Source organism: Choloepus didactylus, chromosome 16 (assembly GCF_015220235.1).
Source record: "Choloepus didactylus isolate mChoDid1 chromosome 16, mChoDid1.pri, whole genome shotgun sequence".
NCBI classification, from domain to species: domain Eukaryota; kingdom Metazoa; phylum Chordata; class Mammalia; order Pilosa; family Megalonychidae; genus Choloepus; species Choloepus didactylus.
This window is the reverse complement of record NC_051322.1, coordinates 21718992-21740885: the sequence shown is the minus strand read 5'-3', so window position 1 is coordinate 21740885 and position 21894 is coordinate 21718992. Positions and strand designations below refer to the sequence as shown.

General features: G+C 35.4%; 1 protein-coding gene across 3 annotated transcripts in view; it reads left to right on the top strand.

Annotated features, from left to right (window-relative positions):
* MALT1 (MALT1 paracaspase) overlaps nt 1-16169 on the top strand; it is a 61809-nt gene extending 45640 nt beyond the window's left edge. For all 3 annotated transcript variants that reach the window (XM_037805695.1, XM_037805694.1, XM_037805696.1), the window contains 7 exons: nt 5657-5834; nt 6430-6504; nt 6808-6935; nt 9153-9302; nt 11186-11343; nt 13044-13169; nt 14268-16169. In XM_037805695.1, the coding sequence (XP_037661623.1) occupies nt 5657-5834; nt 6430-6504; nt 6808-6935; nt 9153-9302; nt 11186-11343; nt 13044-13169; nt 14268-14708 (1256 nt within the window). In that variant the 3' untranslated portion in view covers nt 14709-16169. The remainder of the gene's footprint in view (nt 1-5656; nt 5835-6429; nt 6505-6807; nt 6936-9152; nt 9303-11185; nt 11344-13043; nt 13170-14267) is intronic.
* Nucleotides 16170-21894: the final 5725 nt, after the last annotated feature.

Here is a 21894-nt window from a genome sequence, read left to right as displayed (position 1 = left end):
CCACTGATCTATATATCTCTCTGACAATAGTGTACTGTCTTAGTTAAACTATCTCTATTGTAAGTCTTAAAATTGGGTAGAGTACAATACTAGTGATCAACAAGAAGGAGGGATAAAGGGGTATGGGATGTTTGGGGTCTTCTTTTTTCTTTTTATTTCTTTTTCTGGAGTAATGCAAATGTTCTAAAACTGATCATGGTGATGAATACACAAATATGTGATGATACTGTGAACTATTGATTGTATACTTCAGATGGATTGCATGGCGTGAATATATCTTGATAAAATTACATTAAAAAAAGGAGGGGCTGGTAATATTACCGACCTCACAGAGTGTTGTGACACCTAAGTGAGGGAGTGTAAGAAGAGGGAATGTAAGTGAAGGAATGTATGTAGAGGGCATGTAAGTGAGGGAGTATAAGTAGAGTACTTTCTTAGAACAGTGCCTGCCCACAGGAAGTGCTGTGTGCGTCTGCGAGAGGTAGTGGTGATGGCAGTTGATCTTCTAAACAGGGCACTGGGCTGCATGCAGCACAACTTAAGAACTCAAGTTGGAAAGCCTTCCATTTAAATCATTATTTTCTCTGTAGACAAAAATAAGTGTCTGTGACAAACTATATTTTTGGAAATCATGTTCCCCTAAAATGAAACTTCTTAAAGAGCTAACTTGCAGGATTATATTTCTCACCATACTAAATTCTTTAACATTTATAAAGATACCTGCTTTATCTTTCTATCCTTAAGTAATGGGATAGTTCATTAAATGAAAAAGCAGTACTAAAAGTAGAATTTTTAAAATACAGTGATTTATGCTGAGTCCTCTGTCTTGGGGCTTGCCCCTGTGAAGCTTGTTACTGCAAAGGAGAGGCTAAACATGCTTATAATTGCACCTAAGAGTCTCCCCGAGTGCCTCTTTGTTGCTCAGATGTGGCTCGCTCGCTCTCTAACTAAGCCACCTTGGCAGGTGATCTCACTGCCCTCTCCCCTACGTGGGACCTGACTTCCAGGGGTGTAAATCTCCCTGGCAACGCAGGATATAACTCCCGGGGATGAATCTGGACCCGGCATTGTGGGATTGAGAACATCTTCTTGACCAAAAGGGGGATGCAAAATGAAACGAAATAAAGCTTCAGTGGCTGAGAGATTTCAAATGGAGCCAAGAGGTCACTCTGGTGGACATTCTTATGCACTATATAGATAACACTTTTTACGTTTTAATGCATTGGAATAGCTAGAAGTAAATATCTGAAACTACCAAACTCCAACCCAGTAACCCTGACTCTTGACGATTGTACAACAATGTAGCTTACAATGGGTGACAGTGTGATTGTGAAAACCTTTGGATCACACTCCCTTTATCCACTGTATGGATGGATGAGTAGATAAATGGGGACAAAAACTAAATGAAAAATAGGGTGGGATGGGGGGAATGGTTTTGGTGTTCTTTTTTATTTTTATTTGTTGTTCTTATTCTGATTCTTTCTGGTATAAGGAAAGTGTTCAAAAATAGATTGGGGTGATGAATGCACAACTATATGATGGTACTGTGAACAGTTGATTATACACCATGGATGATTGTATGGTATGTGAATATATCTCAATAAAACTGAATTTTAAAAAAAAGTTGGTGGATCTGGGTATCTGGGTGAGGGGTATATGTTGGACTTCTCTTTATGTTTTTTTTTTTATTTTTATTTTTTGCAACTCTCCTGTAGGTTTGAAATTATTTCCAAATAAAGAAGTTAACTATATCTACAAAAAAAATACAATGATTTAGACTAGTTTATCTTACATAAAAATATTTAATCCCCTCAGTATAATTTAGATTTAGGGTTCAATACAAAATGTTTGTATGTCTCATAAATCATTTTTAGGAGGAGAAAAGGTATTTTGTTGTAAGTGTCATAATTTCAACAATTGCAGGGCTGGGCATTTGACATTGAAATAAGGTAACCACGCTTTGCTCTACCATGGATGAATGGAGGCTAAGCCTTCCCTTAAAGGTGTTTCCTCTCCCAGGTCAAGTCTTGCTAGTTAGAGCCAGGTGTGTCAGTCAGTCAGTGGGAGTAGCACCAAGGCTTTCTGGCTGGTTGTGTCTCAGTAGTATCATTGTAAAAATGGCACCATTTCTACTAGAAGTCACTCCCTTTATAGAAAGGGCACCAAGTCAGAATCTGTCCTGATTGGCTTGCCATGTTAATTTCATGTAATTCAGTAAATATTTACTGAGCTCTTATTATATCCATAGCTCAGGTAAGGAGTATGCTAGGTACTGAGGGAGGTACAAAGAATCAAAAAACCTGATCTATGCTCCAAGAAAATTATAGTACCTTAAAATAGCAGGGCAAAAATGTTATTTATGGAATCTAGACACCTGTCAGCTATGTGATTTTAGGCAAATCATTTAATCTTTTGAAATTCAATTTTCTCATCCATGAAATAGGCATAGAAATCCTTTAACGGCAGTATGGATTAAAATTAGATTGTGTATATGAAAATGCCTTGAAAATGCTATATGACTGGAAAAGATTAATGTCTTTCTCATCATTTTTTATTAGAGAAACTAAATATACATAGAACTGTAAAATGTAGTAAAAGCCAATCTGTGATTAAACGTCAGAGAGCGTTGCTGCAGCATTTCAAAGCAGAAAGAGATTGAAGTGTATTAGAAAGCTACTTACCGAAGATTCTGAACTTGAGATAACCCTTTAAGATTGGTCAAGATTTGGATAGATAGAAGGGAGATAGTGTAACTTGAGCAAAGATATGGAAGTTAGAATAAATTTATCTTGCTCTAGAAACAGTAAAGACTGTTGGGAAATAGAGTCATACTTTGAATACATGATGGAGGGATATAAATTTTTACTCTTTTAAGTGTACCATTCACAAAGTTATGTATCCGTCACCACTACCTAATTCCGAAACATTTTCATCATTCCAAAAGAAACCCATACCCATTAGCAGTTTCTCCCCACACCTTCTCCCCTCCCTAGCCCTTGGCAACCACTAATCCACTTTCTGTCTCTGTAGATTTGCCTATTGTGGATATTTCATATAAATGAAGTCATACAATATGTGGTCTTTTGTATCTGACTTCTTTCACTTCACATAATGTCATCCTGATTCACTCATGTTGTAGCATATATCAGAACTTCATTCCTTTTTTTTCCAAATAGACTTTATTTTTTATAGCAGTTTTTAGGTTTACAGAAAAGTTGAGCAGGAAGTATGCAGAGTGTTCATATACCCTCCCACATTGGTATGGTACATTTGTTACAATTGATAAACCAATATTGATGCATCATTATAACCGGAATCCACAGTTTACATTAGGATTCACTCTTTGTAGTGGTTTGTGTGTTTTGACAAATGTATAATGTCATGTATTTGCCATTACAGTACCATGAGTATAGTTTTATTGCCCTAAAATTTCCCTGTGAGCCACCTAAATATTCATCCTCCTTCCCTGCAAACCCCTGGAACTGCCAAACTATACGCCACCTAAATATCTCTCCTCCCTTCCCGCAAACTATTCTTTTTACTGTTTCTATAGTTTTGCCTTTTACAGAATGACAAATGGTTGGACTCATACAGCATGTAGCGTTTTCCAACTGGCTTATTTTACAAAGCAATATGCATTTAAGTTTCGTCCGTGTCTTTTAGTGGCTTGATAGCTCATTTCTTTTTTATCACTGAATAATATTCCATTGTACAAATGGACATTTGGATGGGTTGTTTCCACTTTTTGGATATTACAAATAGTGCTACTGTGAACATTTATGTACATTGGTGTGGACCTATGTTTTCAGTTCTCTTAGGTTTATACCTAAGAGTGGAATCACTGAATCCTATGGTAACACTGTTTTAACTTATTGAGGAACTGTCAAAACTGTTTTCTGAAGTATCTTCACCACTTTACATTCCCACTAGAAAGGGATAAGGGTTCCAGTTTCTCCTCATCCTTGCCAATACTTGTTATTGTCTGTCTTTTAGATTATAGCCGTCTTGCTAAGTGTGACATGGTATCTCATTGTGGTTTTGATATGCATTTATTTAATGGCTAATATTTTGAGCCTCCTTTCATGTCCTTATTGGTTATTTGTGTTCCTCTTTGTAGAATGCTATTCAAATCCTTTGCCCATTTTCTTTTTATTAGAGCAGTTGTAAGTTTACAGAAAAGTCATGCAGAAAGTACAGAGTTCTGATATATCTCCCTCTCACACACACAGTTTTCACTATTATTAACTCTCTGCTTTAGTATGGTACCTTTGTTACAATTGATGAGACATTATTATTATAATTATACTATTTATAATATAGTGCATAGTTTACATTAGTATTCACTCTGCATTATACAGTTCTATAGTGTTGTTGTAGTTTTTCTGATAGCTTATATACAACCTAAAATTTCCTATTTTATCTGCTTTCAAATATACAATTCATTGGTGCTGATTACAATCACAACAACGTGCCTCTATCGCCATCATTCATTGCCAACACTTTTCCTTCATCCCAAACAAAAACTCAGTACCAAGTAAGCATAACTCCCTATTCCCTACCCCTACCCAGCCCTTGGTAATCTGTATTCTTTGTTTCTAACTTTATAAATTTACATATTCTGTTTATTTCATATATGGAGATCATACAGTATTTATCCTTTTGTGTCTGGCTTATTTCATTCAATATGATGTCATCAGGGTTCATCCATGTTGTCACATGCATCAAAACTTCATTCCTTCTTTGCAGCCAAATAATATTCCACAGTTGGTTTATTCCCTCATCTGTTGATGGACACTTGGGTTGCTTCCACCTTTTGGCAACTGTGAATTGCATTCCACTATGAACATCGGTGTGCAAACATCAGTTCATAACCCTGATTTCAGTTCTTTTGGGTATATACCTAGAAGTGGAATTGCCAGGTCATATGGTAATTCTATACTTAACTTTTTATTAGGAAGCGCATACTGATACTTTTGTTTTGTTTTTTTTTATTGCCTAAGCAGATGTCTTTTCAGGAAAGTGTTCAGAGTTGTTTGGTGCAGTTTTTATAGTGTAATTTCTCAGTAGAGAAATATGACTCATCTGTTGAATCTTAAAATTAACCCAAATTTTTAATTATTAATTTAAAAGCCTATAGATAGAAAATTAATAGCATTTATATCTCATAACAAAAAGAAGAAATAGCAATCCATGATAATCCGATTCCTACTTCCTGCTTAGAAAAATCTACATTTATATTTTTATTGTGCCAGGAATACGGGGATAAATGTAAAGATAGTTGCTGCCCTGAAGAAAGTCCTCATGCCGTGGAGGAGACAAATGAGCCAGCAAAGAAGTCCTGTCACTGTCTTTTTTATACATCATGGGATAAAACTGGATTCGATGTTATACCATTGGTTACAAATGTATTACACTAAGGAGTTAAAATACACTGAAGGACAGCATTTTGATGTTGGTTTGAAACACAAGTACTTCAAACAGTTACAAAATAACTTTTAAAATGCAAATTAAGTTAACATTGAATATAGTTATGATTGGGTCTTTCTTGCTTGTTTCAACTTGAAGAAAATAAACATCTCTCTTTTTTGTGCGTGTGCTACATATTCAGAGTGCATTGTAGAATTAACACCTACCCTTTTTTTTTTGTTCTTTTCAGGATTATTATATTATGCAGGACATGGGTATGAAAACTTTGGGAACAGCTTTATGGTCCCTATTGATGCTCCAAATCCCTATAGGTCTGAAAATTGCCTGTGTGTGCAAAATATATTGAAATTGATGCAAGAGAAAGAAACTGGACTCAATGTGTTCTTGTTGGATATGTGTAGAAAAAGGTAAAATTTCTGCTTATTGAATGAAGTTTGTTGCAGTTAAAGGTCAGCCTTTAAGAAATAAATCTAAAGCAAACTGAAATGCAGTTATTCCTGGAGGATTAACAGAACCAACACCAACAGAATTGGCACATCCAGTCATTCTAGTCAGTTCTTGTCTCGCAGATATGGAAAGCTTAGTTGCAGCAGATGTTTGAAGGTTTGGATCCCAGTTGTCTGCCATTGTGTTACTAGAGAACAGACCCAATAATTATGCCATAGTGACTTCTCAGATTTACTGTTTTTCCCTTGCTCAGCACTTACCGTTCAAAATTCAACATCAGCGTTCAAATACAACTCTAGTTTTAAACCTAACAAGAGAAAAGATGTGACTGTCTGCTGTCTTAACAGAGCCCTGGATTAATTTTGACAAATAGTAGCTGACCACACCAAGGAATTTTGAATCTGTATTTTTAAGTTATTTGTACTAGAATCATATATCATATTTTCTGTTATTACTTACGTTCTTTTAAGATTTCTTGTTTAATTTTTCATGTTTGTATCTGCCCTTTCCCCCTCTCTTTTTTTTTTTTTTTTTTTTTTTGTTGTTGTTGAATAGAAATGACTACGATGATACCATTCCAATCTTGGATGCATTAAAAGTCACTGCCAACATTGTGTTTGGATATGCCACGTAAGAAAACTTTATACTTACATTGAAGATTATTTTACTCTTTGATGACTCCTTTTTTATTTTAGATCAGAGGCCTAGAAATATCCATAGACATCCAGGTATAAAATTGCCTCCTTGATGTTCTTGGTAGAAAATTTTAAGTCATTGACTTTAGCACTTCATACCTTGGCAGTTTGTTTTTACTAGTAACTCTTTTATTAGGGGTGTCATGCCTGAGGCAGAAGAGAGAATGAGGCTCATTAGTATTTATGGACACTCCCATTCTTGCTATGTCGCAACTGTTTGCTTTTTGCTGTTTTTAAGGTGTCAAGGAGCAGAAGCTTTTGAAATCCAGCATTCTGGATTGGCGAATGGAATCTTCATGAAATTTTTGAAAGATAGGTTATTAGAAGACAAGAAAATTACTGTATTACTGGATGAAGTTGCAGAAGGTAAAATAAAATATAAAAATATTTTTTTTAGTTTCTATTTTGATTTTTTTTAAGTTCTATTTTGTTTTTTTCTTTACTCTTTAAGTTATGTAATAATGTGTGTTTAATTTCCAAAAATGCCAAGATTTTTAATTTAGCTTTTTATTTTCTACTGTAATTGCTTTGTGGTCAAAAGATCATGTCTGTCTGTTTACTGTTCTTTGAAGTTTGTGGAGGCTCTCATTATGGCCAAGTGCAAGATGAATTTTTGTAAATTTTGCATGTATGTTTGAAAAAAATAGATTTTCTCTATAGTTATTGCTTATAGAACTCTATCTGTGTCCTAATGATCAAGCTTATTATTTTGTTGTTCAGTTCTTCTAAATCTTTGCTGATGATTTTGTCTCTTTGATCTATTAAGAGAGATGTTGAAATTTCCCATTTATCAATTTTTCCTCATAATTCTATCAGTTTTTACTTAAGGGTTGTGGCTCTTTTAATAGGGCCATATGTGTTTTTAATGTATGTATTTTCTTGGTGAATTGAATCTTTTTTCATACATAGTAACCACCTCCATCCTAAAGAATGCTTTTATGTTTGTCTTAAAGATACTTTGTCTGATATTAATATAGCAAAACCAGCTTTCTTTTGGTTACCATTTATCTGATATGTCTTCTTATATTCTTTTCTCCTTCAAACATTTCATGTCATTTTGCTTTGGTGATCACTTTTGGAGGCAGCATATAGCAGATTTTTAAATACAATCTGGTAAATATTTTCTTTTAACTAGAAAACTTAGTTCATTTATACTTATTTTAATTATTTTTTTTCCTGTTTCAATCTTGTTAACTGATATTTTTTATTTGGCTCATTCTTCTGTTCATTTTTCATGTGTTTGTTTTTTGGTTGATTTCTATATCCTTCCCTTAACTAGGAAGGAATTTTAAAAGACCTTCATACCCCTTGGTCTTGCCACTCAACCCCCAACATGTTGATGTTGCCTGGACTGGGTTCTGGTTTATTATAGATATATTTTTCTCCTTCTTTTCTTTAACCTTATTATTGTTGAAAAACAACAAACTTTACCAAGGTAATTAACACCTTTACTTTATATATCTCTTGCAGTATTCCTGAATTTGCCTCTTCCCTTATTTAGATATTCCATCTAAAATTGTTTCTGATGTGGGTTATGTATGGCAAAAATTTTTAGACTGCTTGGTGGGATTTTTTTTTTATCATACCTTCATATTCAAATGACAATGTAGCTGTCATTGTCATTGAGCTGAACTTTCTGTGTTCAAAGTTCTTTTCCTTCAATAGTTTGAAAAATACTACTCCATTATATTCTTGCTCTTGAGAACTTGATTGTCTTTTTCTCTCAGGAAGATTTTAAAATTTTCTTAGTTTTTGATATTCTTAAATTTCACTGTAATTATCTTAGTGTGGATTTTTCCTTATGTTTCTTCTTTGACATTGTATGGGCTCTTTCAGTCTGAAGTCTTGGACCTTTTTCTGATTGATTTCTTTCTGTTATTTCTGCAAATACTTTCTCCTGTCTATTTTTGTTTTTCTCTCTTCCTGGGATTTCGACTACTTAGGATTTCTGCTTCTAATTCTGTTCTACCTATTTCTTAACTTTTCTTCTCTATTATGGTCCATTTCTTTGTCCTCTCCCTCTTTCTTCTGGGAGAATTCTTCAGTTTGATTCTCCAGATCACAAATTGTTTTCTTAGCTGTACCCATTCTGTTCTGCATCCCATCTATTGTGTTCTTTATTTTGATTTATAGGTTTTATATCTGAGATTTCTGCTTGGTTCTTTATGTCTTCTTGTTCTTTTATTGTTAAAAATCTTTGTTTATCTTTTTTTAACATTAATACCACAAGCCCACCCACCTCAGTTTCTTGATCTTGTGGTTCATCTAGATAGGGATCACTTGATGAGGAAGCCAGCAATTGTTTATTAATCCATGAATTAATACGCTTCAAGAGAAAGTCTTAAGTTTTCTTTATTCCTCCTTGTCTCCTCTGTTTGGAAGTTTTAGATTGTATTTCTTTCTGTTGTGGTTATACTTTATTTATTTTGCATATATACTTGGCCATGGTACACAGCATGTGTTCAGTAAGTATTTGTTGAGTGAAAAAATAATATTGAGGCTATAACCTAATTAGTAGGAGAAGTCTTGGTCTAAATATTTAAAAACATAGCTTAAAAATATATATTACTTCTTACCTTTTAGATATGGGTAAATGTCACCTTACCAAAGGCAAACAGGCTTTAGAGATTCGAAGTAGTTTATCAGAAAAGAGAGCACTTACTGATCCAATACAGGGAACAGCATATTCTGCAGAATCTCTGGTGCGGAATCTACAGTGGGCCAAGGCACATGGTATGGTAAATTCTATTTTTTGTGCACTCTTTCTTTAATATTAAATATTAAATCATGAAGATATTTTTCTCCTGAACAAATACCTAGCTTTCTTTCCAATTTTGTAGTGGAAACATTTTGGCCTCTTAGACAAACCCAAGATTAACAAATGTTTATAGATATTACACTGATTTATTTGATGTTGGAAATATTAAATTATTTAACCCATCATTTTCACAATCAGTAATATTAAATATCATTTTTTAATCCTTAAATTTAAAAAAATTTTAAATCAGTTAATTTTCGATTTGTTTAATACACAGTCCCTTAGATTCTCCTATATTGTGCCCTGTTGAAGTGTGCTATATTGAAAATCAGCCAGGACTGATCCTATCTCTACTACTTGATAAATGGGAATGAGAAATAGTACCTATTTCATAGGGTTGTTGAGAGTGAATGGGATTACATATGTAAAGAGCAAGCATGGTGCTCAGCAAATAGTATATGCTAGTATAACTTACTGAGCATTGTCTCTTTGACACTTGGATCAGATAGTTGGGTGATCAAGAAAAAAGAAAATGGTAAAAATTATATCTGTAACTTTATTAACTTTTTGGCAATCCTATGTGATTTAGTTTAAATGTAAATTTAAATTATTGAATGAATAGGATTTTGGATTTTCTGTGAGTTCCATGTGTTTATGCTGTGAATCTCTTATTATGGATAATGAAAATAATTGTATTTTTTGAGCTACAAAATATCTTTATTAGTCTTTGTTCTCTAAGATATTTTTTGGTAAATTAACATGTTAAAGCACATTAATATAAATGTACTTTAATTTATATAATTTAATATAAAATTACATAAATATATTATCTCAATATTCCAGATAGAAATAGAAATTGGGTAAGTAATTGATATTAAGCATGTTTTCCTTAAAAACGGCTCTCTAAGCAACAATAACAAAATCACAGGGTAAAGATCAAAAGCAAACACAACTTAAGCCTCTTATCAAACACAACTAAAAAGGGCAGATTGTATATGTAGCAAATTTGACTGATAAGTGGATAATTTCTTTATAATAAAGAGTTCATGCAAAATGGTAAGAAAAAATATTAGGACCATTACCCATTAAATAAGCAAAGATTACAAATTCAACCATCCACACATTTAGGACTATGTTAATGATTAAGAAGCAAATATAGAAAATGGCAAACATAAATAGTAATCAAAGAAAAGGAAAATGAACATCATGATAATGTATTTCTTTTTTTTTTTTTAACCTATCAAATAGGTAAACATTTTGAAAATTAACAATATCCAGTTTTAGAAATGTTATGGTAAAACGTATCTATATTTCATATTAGTCAAAAACAATTTGTCTTATATATGAGGAGCCGTAAAACAGCTGTATCCAACAATCCTAAGAGTTAAGAGTATATATGAAATACTGAGGTAGAAAACCACAATAAAAACCAGAAATATTATAGGTATTCAAGAGTAGCAGAATGGTTAAAGGCAATAAGCTACAACATGACCATTCAGTGATATTATGCCTTATTAAAAATGTCAAGAAGATTGAGGTAACAGTAAAAAAATATATCTATAACTGTTTGTGTTCTTTTGATTACCTCTATAGAAATCATATTTGCAAATGGACAAGAACTGTAGGAAAATAGTAAATGAAAGATTTGATTTGTTCAGCCAGCATAATTGTGGGTTTTTTCCTTCTTGTTTTGATAGTATGTTTGTAAATAGTATGTTCATCACATGCTATTTTTAAGCAAAAGTGAAAGCCCTAACCATAGTCTGCCCCATAAGGAAAATTTGTTTGCTATTTATTATCAGAAAACTTACAAGCACACTTAATAATTATCTATGTTGTTCTTGTCATTCATTTTTAGAACTTCCAGAAAGTATGTGTCTTAAATTTCAATGTGGAGTTCATATTCAATTAGGATTTGCAGCTGAGTTTTCCAATGTCATGATAATCTATACAAGTATAGTCCACAAACCACCTGAAATAATAATGTGTGATGCCTATGTTACAGATTTCCCACTTGTAAGTATCTCATTTTTTCTCTTATTTAAAACGCAATGATAAATCCTCAGGTTTAGAAGTAAGCAAGGAATAAGCAAACAGAAATCCAAAATATCACTTTCATTACTGATACAGGCTTCATGGAGTACACTGCTCAGTGTAAGCCCTGGAATTAGACAGGTGCCCCTCCCCAGTCCCAGCAGCACTGGCCAGGGTAGGCCTCCCTGTGTGTTGTGGGGGGCACCTGTGGGCTGCTCTCTGGAGGAACAGAACAGATCTTGCTCTTGGCTGGTGGGCTGGCTCAAAAAGGAGGAAAAGTGGAGGGCTGACTTTGGCATGCATGCCCATTTATTCTTCTTAAAAGTACCAGTAATGTAAATTCCCTGTCCCCCTTCCCAAAAGTGTTGAATAAAAAAGGAGAGAATCCATGAGTAGAACACTAATGGGGCTCGCAGTACTTAAAAAGAAACAAGTACACTGACAAGTGCTCCTGGAAATAATTTGAAAGTAAGCTATCCTTTCAAATATAAACTTACTTTTCAAGTGTATTAGTGCAGAATTTAGAATTCCTCAAAGATATATTCCCATTAAATCTATTCATAATTAAATGTCGGTGATACTTGTCAGATAAGAACAAAATTCATAATAAATTACTATTTTAAGTATAGAATGTTATTTTCATTGTTTCTTTTTTTTTTTTTTTTTTTAACTTTTTTTATTTTTTAAATAAACTGTATGAAAAAAAAATTAAAAAAAACAAAAACAAAAACATACAATAAAAGAACATTTCAAAGAGACCATAACAAGGGAGTAAGAAAAAGACGACTAACCTAAGATAACTGCTTTACCTCCAACCTGTTCCTACTTTACCCCAAGAAAGTTACCTAATATAGCAACATTTCTGTGAACTTGTTCCTACTATATCCATCAGAAATTAACAGACCATAGTCATTCCTGGGCATCCCCAGAACGTTAAATAGCTTATCTGTTCTTCTTGGATTATTGTTCCCCCTTCCTTAATTGCTCTCTATTGCTAGTTCCCCTACATTCTACATTATAAACCATTTGTTTTACATTTTTCAAAGTTCACATTAGTGGCAGCACATAATATTTCTCTTTTTGTGCCTGGCTTATTTCGCTCAGCATTATGTCTTCAAGGTTCATCAATGTTGTCTTATGTTTCACGAGATCGTTCCTTCTTACTGCCGTGTAGTATTCCATCGTGTGTATATACCACATTTTATTTATCCACTCATCTGTTGAAGGACATTTGGGTTGTTTCCATCTCTTGGCAATTGTGAATAATGCTGATATGAACATTGGCGTGCAGATATCTGTTCGTGTCACTGATTTTATCATCTGCAACGCCAAAGATTTTAGATGTCAAATATTTGAGTAAAACAGTTCCAAATAACCAAAACATCGCTAGATAAGCTACAAAAGAAAAATAAAACAACAAAAAATCTTGATATGTCCTATAGCCATTCCATAGATGTAGCTTTTCTCGTCGTGATACTTCAGGGAGACGGGCTTCTGCGGCTGCCATTCTTCTCCTCGCCTCCCGGGTCAGAGTGCCTATTTTCATTGTTTCTTTATCCCTGGATAAGGCTTACCTATTCAGGCCAGAATATGAGAGAACGATGTCTCTTAAGATGTTTTGTGACATAGACTATGTTGTGACTTTCACTGATTTCATTATTAACTTTCACCAATTTTCACAGGACCTAGATATTGATCCAAAAGATGCAAATAAAGGGACTCCTGAAGAAACTGGCAGCTATTTAGTATCAAAGGACCTTCCCAAGCATTGCCTCTATACCAGACTCAGTTCACTGCAAAAATTAAAGGTTATTACTTTTCGTCTTTATAACTAATGGAAAAGCTTATGAAAGAAAAGATTCATTTTGGCATGTGGATCTTCTTTTTATCTATAAAGGCTGCTTCATTGGGTATTAAAATGAAGTAGAGATAAGAAATCTACAGTGGGTCTCATCAGTAATCTTTTTCCTGTTGTATTCTGTTCCCCCTGGTGGCCTGAATCTCTTTGTGTGAGTATGTGTAATTACCCTCAGTGGTGTTGAAAAGTTAGGGACATAGACTATATTCTACTTTTAAATGTTAGCATTTTCAGTTGTTTTCTATTTCTGTGACTTTCTACAAAACATAGAAGATTAGAATTGGAATTTATCTTATTGTTTTAATCTTTTTTCCTTGCCTTACATATGAGAAACTCTGTACATGGTTGACCTTTCTGATGAAAGCATATCCTTGCCAAGCTCAAGTTTTTAACTCATTCATAACTGCATGACCATATATTTTATCAGCCCAACATGAACATTAGGGGATGAAGTGGGGCACTGTTGACAGTTACACCAGGACAACAGGCATAAGCCCATTGTCATCCTATTTATAGCTTATCTAATTAAAGTCTCCTCTCATCTTAGAAATTAAGCCTATCATCTGATCCAGTTATATTTCTCTACCTATAATTGTAGATTTTTATTTTATAAATTGTATAACAGCTTAAGCTTTTGACCTAGGTGTAAAACGAGATTATTTTTTCCTTAAAGAATAATTTCCCATCTCCAATAATAGGGAAGGGCAAGTTTCCCAAGGCTCACTGCTTAGAAAATACCTTTCCATTGTTCATCAGGAATATAATTTAAGATCTCTGTGAGGTTGTCTACTTTCACTTGTAGGAACTAGAATTCTACTGACCTCTAAGAATTAGTATTGAATGAAGAAAAAGGAAGATGATTACAGATGGTCTTTCTTAGTCTGTGGGAGATACGAAGGATGCCTTGAGTATTTAGAACCTGAGAAAGGTGGGGATGAGAATAGGTTTTGTGTTATTTGGTTTAGTTTGGTTTGATGAAGTGATATTTTAAGATTGATATACTTTCACTATTGATAAAATAACAAACCTCACTTATTTTCCTTTTCAGGAACATCTAATCTTCACAGTGTGTTTATCATATCAGTATTCAGGATTGGAAGATACTGTGGAGGAAAAGCAGGAAGTGAATGTTGGGAAACCTCTCATTGCTAAATTAGACATTCATCGAGGTTTAGGAAGGAAGACTTGCTTTCAAACTTGTCTTATGTCTAATGGCCCTTACCAGAGTCCTGTATCCACATCAGGTGCAGCTGGACATTATCATTCTTCTCAAGATTCATTCCCAGACATTTACCATTTACATTCTGGTAATTCAAGCCACATTCTGCCATCAGATAATTGTCATTGCAGCCGGACTCCAGATGCATTCATTTCACGTAATCATACCCACCATTATTCATCCCAATTTGGTAGAAGTAATGTACCTGAAGAGACAACTGATGAAATACCGTTCAGTTTCTCCGACAGGCTCAGAATTTCTGAAAACTGACACCCTTGGTTTTTGAAAGTTAGCATAATTATTAGATGCCACATTTGCAACAGTACCTGTGAGGCATTATGAAAAAGCAAATATGTAATGTAGAAAGAGAAAAGAGTAACAACTTTTTCAGAGCGAATACGGAAACATCTACTTTGAGATGCTGGAATTGTATTGTTTAACCACAGACTTCCTCTTCTTTCTCTTAAGATTTTGCGAATTGGTTGATTTGTTCTGTAAGAACGAAATACGAATGTGTGTATGTTTATGTGTAGGTAACAAAAAATGTTTTCATTATGACCACTCTGAAGTAAGAACAATGAGAATGGCATTATAGAATAAGTCATTGTATTTTTAGGATCAAAAGGAAAAATTATTAGGCTTAAATTTAATTTTATCAGTGGGAGAAACATATTAAGGCATCTTGTCTAAGTTAGAGCCAACCACAGAACTGGGCCTCCAGATTTCCATTCCAGTATTTATTCCACTACACACACTGCCTCCCTGACAGGTTCTGAGACAGTATTTTTTTATGTAGATAGATTTAAAATATATATATATATGTATATATGTCGTTGATATGCATATCTGTATGTATTCCCTATGGATGTACAAACTTTAGTTTGTGATTATAGACTTTGTTGGAAGTATCAGTTAAAAGGTCGGTATGTAAATCTTATGTAAAATGGGCTGAAATTTCTGGTTCTTAAGGTCATATTATTTAGTAGAAAATACATGAGTGGTTGAGAGGTAACAAAATCTCTGTCTATGTTAAAGTTTAGACAGTAAAGATTAGGAATCAAGATGTAATTTGATAATTTTAGGAACTGCTTATCTGAATCTTCCATACATTGAAAGTGTCTTTGCAGTAACATGTATCTTCTTGAGTTTGCTTTTAGAAAGTGGAATCAAAGCAGGTTAAAAAAGGCAACTGGTAATAACAAGTAAAAAGATTAATTGGTCATTTTTAAATATTCCACAAAGAAATCCCAAGCCAAGAAGACTTTTCTTGGTGAATTCTATCAAACATTTTAAAAATAATTAAACCAATCCTTCACAGACTGCTCAGAAATGGACGAGGAGAGAATACTTTGTAACTCATCCTGTGAGGCCAGTATTACCCTGATACCAAAGGAAGACAAAGATATTACAAGAAATTAAAACTACAGACCCCTTTTAATATAGAAGCAAAAATCTTCAACACAATGCTAGCAAACCTGACCCAGTAACATATAAAAAGGGTTGTACACCAATACCAAATGGGATTTAGCCTGGGAATGTAAGGTTGGTATTATATCCAATTATCAAGTAATATAATACACCATATCCATAGATTAAAGGACAAAACCCCCATGATCATTTTAATAGACTCAGAAAAAGCATTCCATATCTGATAAAGGGCATCTACAAAAAAAAAAAAGCCCACAGCAAAGATCATGCTTAATAGTAATAGACTGAATGCTAGTACTTTCCTCCTTAGATCAGAAATAATTACAATGATATCCTCTTTTACTACTTCAATTCAGCATTGTACTTGAGGTGGTAGCCAGGGCAATTAGACAAGAAAAAGAAGGAAAAGGCATCTAGATTGGAAAGGAAGAAGTAAAACTATCTCTTTTCATAGATAACATGATCTTCCATGTACAAAATTGTAAAGAAGTCACTAAAAAACTAATAAATGAATTCAGCAAGGTTGCAACATACAAGAGCAATATACAAGAATCACTTGTATTTCTGTACACAAGCAATAAACATTCTGAAAATGAGGTTAAGAAAATAATTCTATTTACATTAGTATCAAAAAGAATGAAATAAAAATCTTGTATGCTGGAAACTGCAAAACATTTTTGAAAGAAATTAAGGAAATATGCCCCACCTTCATGGATTGGACGGCTTAACGTTGTTAAGATAGCAGTACATTCCAAACTGCTCTACAGATTCAGTGCACTTCCTATGAAAATCCCAGGTGGACTCTTTGCAGAAGTTGACAGGTTAATGCTAAAATTCATAGGGAGATTCAAAGACCTCAAAATAGCCCAAAGTTTTGACAAAGAAGAACAAATTTGGAAGATTTACACTTCCTGTTTTCAAAATTTACCACACAAAGCCACGGTAATCAAGACAGTATGGTTGGCAGAAAGATGCAGGCCAATGGAATAGAATAAGAGTCCCAATATAAACCCTTTCATTTGTGGCTTTTTGACAGTGGTGCAAAGACAATTAAATGGGAAAAGAATAATCTTTTCTACAAATGGTGCTGGGACAACTGGAAAATGTAGCTCTACCTCATACCATATGCAAAAATTAACTCAAAATGAATCATAGAGCTAAAACTAAAAATCTTAGAAGAAAACAGAAATATTTCCAGGACCTTGTATTAGGCAATGGATTCTTAGATTTTACATAGAAAACACAAGCAACAAAAGAAAAAATAGATAAATTGGACTTCATAAAAAATGAAAAAAACTTTTATACTGCAAAGAACCACATCAAGAAAGTAAAAAGACAACCCACAGAATGGGGAAAAAATGTTTCCAAATCATTTATCTGATAAGGGACTTGTATCCAAAATAAAGAATTCTTGCAACCAGTGCAAAGACAGCTCAAAAATGAGCAATGAATTTAATTAGTCATTTCTCCAAAGAGGATATACATGTTAACCATTCAGGAAATGTAAATCAAACCACAATGAGATACCACTTCATACCCACTAGGATGGCTATAATCAAAATGACAGACAAGTAAGTGTTGGTGAGGATGTGGAGCAATTGGAACCCTTGTACATTGCTGGTGATGTAAAATTGTGCAGCTACTTTGAATAAGGAAGAGTTCCCATATGACCCAGCAAATCCCACTCCTAGGTATATGTATATATTGAAGAGAAATGAAAACATAACATCAACACAAAAAGTTGTACACAAATTTCATAGCATTATTTATAATAGCCAAAAAGTGGAAACAACCCAAATGTCCATCAGCTGATGAATGGATAAACATAATGTGGCATATCCATACAATGGAATATTATTCAGCCATACAAAGAATGAAGTTCTCATACATGCTAGAACATGGATGAGCCCTGAAAATTTTATGCTAAGTGAAAGAAGCCAGACACAAAGGGCCACCTACTGTATGAGTCCATATGTGAAATGCCCATGTTAGACAAATCCATAGAGACAAAGTAAATTAATGATTGCTTAGGGAGGATAGATTTGTGGGAAATGGGGTTAGGGGGTGACCGGTAATAGGTATTGGGTTTCATCTTGGGGTGATAACAATATTCTAACATTAGATTGCAGGGATGGTTTCACAGCTCTGTTAATAAACTAAAAGCTGTTGAATTGTTCACCTTAAGTGGATGAATTTATGTTTGCAAATTATATCTCAATAAAGCTGTTTTTAAAAAACAAATGAACAAAAGGCCCTGCCAGATCTGTCTCTCCCATCCCTGCAAAATTGGTTGAATACATTCTTCAGAGATTTTTTTCAGAGCTGCATGCCTGATCTCAAGGAATTTTTTTGGTCTTGCAGCTGCCCCCTTTAACTGGTGCTTTATGGAGTTATAGAATTTCACTCTTAAAAAAAAAAAAAGAGGTCTGGAAATTGACTCTTACCTTGAATTTCAGGCCAAACTGAATTTAAAGGTAAAGTTATATCTCATTTTCTGACCTGAAAATCATTAACATCAGGACAGGGATCTTAAATTGGGTTGTTTTTTGTTTTTTCCTTAATTGCTATATACCGTCAGGAAAAAGAAAAACTTAAGAATAGAGGCTGAACAGTATTAAAGAATTGCATTACAAAGAAAGATCATTCACTACTAATTCATTGTTCATTTCCATGTAATTTCTGTGTCTTTGCTTAATACCAAGTTTCATAGAAGCTGTAAAATCATGACAGTAAAACTCTTTCGTTTAGTATTTTTTATTTTTTATAATGAACCCATTTGATTCCTTTTTGGTGGAAGCATAAATTGATGAAAGCTTTTGTTTAGCCCAATTGACAAATTTTAAATTCACTCACCTTCTGACATTTAAAAATTTTTCAATGGAAATATTCTAGGTGTTTACCAGTAGGGAAAATAAATTTTGGTATAGTCATACAGCTGCTAAATAGAATAAGCATAAAGTACATATGATCGATATGTGCTGCTATGGAAAGCTGCCTGTGATAAATGGCAAAAGTTGTAAAAACAGTACAAAGAATTCCCTTGTATCCTTCACTCTCATTTCCTAAATATTAACATTTTTTCATGTTTGTTTTATCATTCTCATATCTAAATATGTACATCCATATGCATCTTTGAATGTGTGTGTATATATATGACTTTTTTCTGAACTGTTTGAAAGTAAGTTGCCCTTTTACTCCCTAAATACTTCTATTTAAAAAGGTTAATTTTTAAAAAACAAGGGCATTCTACATAACCTCAGAATATTGTCAAGATGATGTTTAGGATTCCAGAACCTACCTCTGCTGTATCTTGAAAACTGGAAGACACTTTTGCATCACCTGGACCTAGTTATGGCTCTGGGAAGTTTACAGTTCAAGGTGGGCAGTGGCAAGTCCACATGTTGGGGAAGGCCAGGTGGGCAGCACTCTGTTGTCAGCATGCTCAAGCATGCTGTCCCTGGAGGCACACCTGCCTGGGAAGCCAAATCACAGCTAGAGGATGTCTGTAAACAGCATAGAAACAAGAGGAGTTATTTAGACACATCCAGTGATAAATGACATCAGGCTAAGAGGACCCAAGTTTCCGTATCATTGACCTTGTCAATGGACCTGCAGCGCTTCCAAACCACAAGTCACTCTCCCACACAGGGCCTGGATCTTTCCACAAGATGCTTTTCTCTACCTAACTCTCTCGGTAATAGGACCAACCCTATTAAATCAAAATTGCTGTTGTATTTAGCACAAAAGAACAGCCTAAGATGTCCCCACTGTTCTTTCATCAAACCTGGAGACAGGTTTTAGGTAAAAATATTTCTACTCTGTAATTTTAAAATAATTTGACTCATTTTTACAGTCTTGGTTATTTGGGGAAGGGTTAATGATTGAAAAGTATTGCCGGCTAGATGTCTGGAAACCTGTCTGGACATTTAACATTCATCTTCACATTTTCTCACTTTAAAAAGTCTTCACCATAAATTGCATTTCCTTGGAATGTAATCTCAGCATGCAATACAGATTCTTAAAGTGATTGAAAAACCACCCTCTCTTCCAGCCACACAGAGCAGATCACAGTTCAGGAGGTCTCTATGACCACCCTCAGGTTCAACAATTTGCTAGGACTCACAGGACTCAGAAATGCTGTTATACTACAGTTATGATTTATTACAGTGAAAAGATAAAGAGTAAAATCTGCAAAGGGAAGCAATGCATAGGGAGAGATCAGTCGAGAGCTTCCACCTGTCCTCTCCCAGTGGAGTTGGATATACAGCACTTATTTCACCCAGGTATGTGCGGGAGTACAGGGAATATTGCCGACCGGGGAAGCTCACCTGGGCCTTGGTGCCCAGGGTTTTTATGGAGGGTTGGTCATATAAACATGGCTGACTACCCATTTGGCTGACCTTAGTCTCCAGCCCAGAGGTCGGGCTGATGCCTCATGGCCCAAGGCCCCCACCATAAATCACATTCTTAGCATAGACTATCCAGCACAGCCTAAGGTTCCGAAGTAAACAAAGATACTCTTTAGGCAGGATATTCCAAGGGCTTAAAGGTTACCTCCCAGGAGCCAGGGAAAGGGGCCAAATCTTTCTTTGGCCAAGGCCAGTCCTTTCCTGCACACCAGATACTTCAGCCTCTCACACTGGAGTTCTGCACCTGCTGTTGTCTGTCTGGAGCACCTTCCTCACCTAGCCTGGCTCACCCTTCTTCTTTTTCAAATCTTCACTCAGATGACACTTCCTTCAGAAAACCTTATTGGTCAGCCCCCCAGGTTGGGCAAAAGTGCCCCATTTGGGTTCCCATCAAGCCCTCTGCTTGCCCCTCTCTCCTATCTCCCCCAGCTCCTATCTCTCTGCACTGCAGTCACCTCTCTACTTGTCTTAGGGTGGGGACTGGGGTCCCAACTCACCCTTTGGGCAGCCTCTGTGAGGTGCTTCCAGTCCTTGGGACACCCCAGTCACATTCCCACTACCCTAATCGCGACAGATCCCACTCTACAAAGACAGAGGTCATAAGGAGTCAACCCCTCAATTTCCTTCCCCTTGACTCCACACGTACCCCTGCCGACCCCACCTCCACCTCCTCCCCGCGTATTAAAATAGGAGTTTCAGATGCTTCTCCAAGGCTAAGCTGTACTTTTGATCTGACCTCTTCTCTCAACCTCCAGGTCTTATTGTCTCCGCACCTCCTTCCCTAGGGTCAGGACTAGCAGCCAAGATTAAAGAGATACTCACTCGTGACCCTGCACTTACCACCCCCTCCCTCACTTTTGTGCATCTTTTCAGTCTCTCCCTTTCACAACTGGCTTCTTGATCCATGACTGCACTATCCCCCAGAAGGCACCTCTTAGACCCGGGTACCCTTCAGCTCTCTTTCCCTTCTCTCCCACACTTCTTGAAAGCACAGTCTACACTTATGTCCTGACTCCTTCACATCCTGTTCCGGCAGGGTCTGGACCAATGTTGAAATGTCCAGAGAAAAGGCTAATTACTGCCCCCCACTGCCCAGGGCCACTGCAGAGAGGAGAGAAGCTTTGTTGGTAATCAGGGGTTGCTGAGCGATAAGGTAACTAGGACTCAGGTAGAATTAAACTGAAAAAAGGCAATGTTTGGAAATATATTTTTCATGTTTCTACAGACTAGTATATTTCCTGAGTGTTCATTTCATGACAAGTTCAAAGCTCCTCTATAGACGTGGGGGGAGAATGTTACCTACTGGAGAAGCCACATTGTGAGCGATGGTTTTCCAGGGGAAACCCAGAGGATGCCAGGATTCCCACAGAGTTCCTTAGAAAATTCATGCAAAGGAGACGTGATTATGCAGGAAATATGCTGACTTTATGCAGCACCTCAACTCCCCCTCAGCTGACCAAGGCACAGCCACCATATTGAAGTGAAAGGGTGGGAAACCACTGGGCCAGTGGGAATGGAAGCAGAACCAAGTGTCCTCCAGAAAACCACTGGTACAAGCAAGCTGAGGTGGAATGAGCTGCCAGGAGGCCCTATCATTCGTCTCTCCTCTCTCTCTCTCT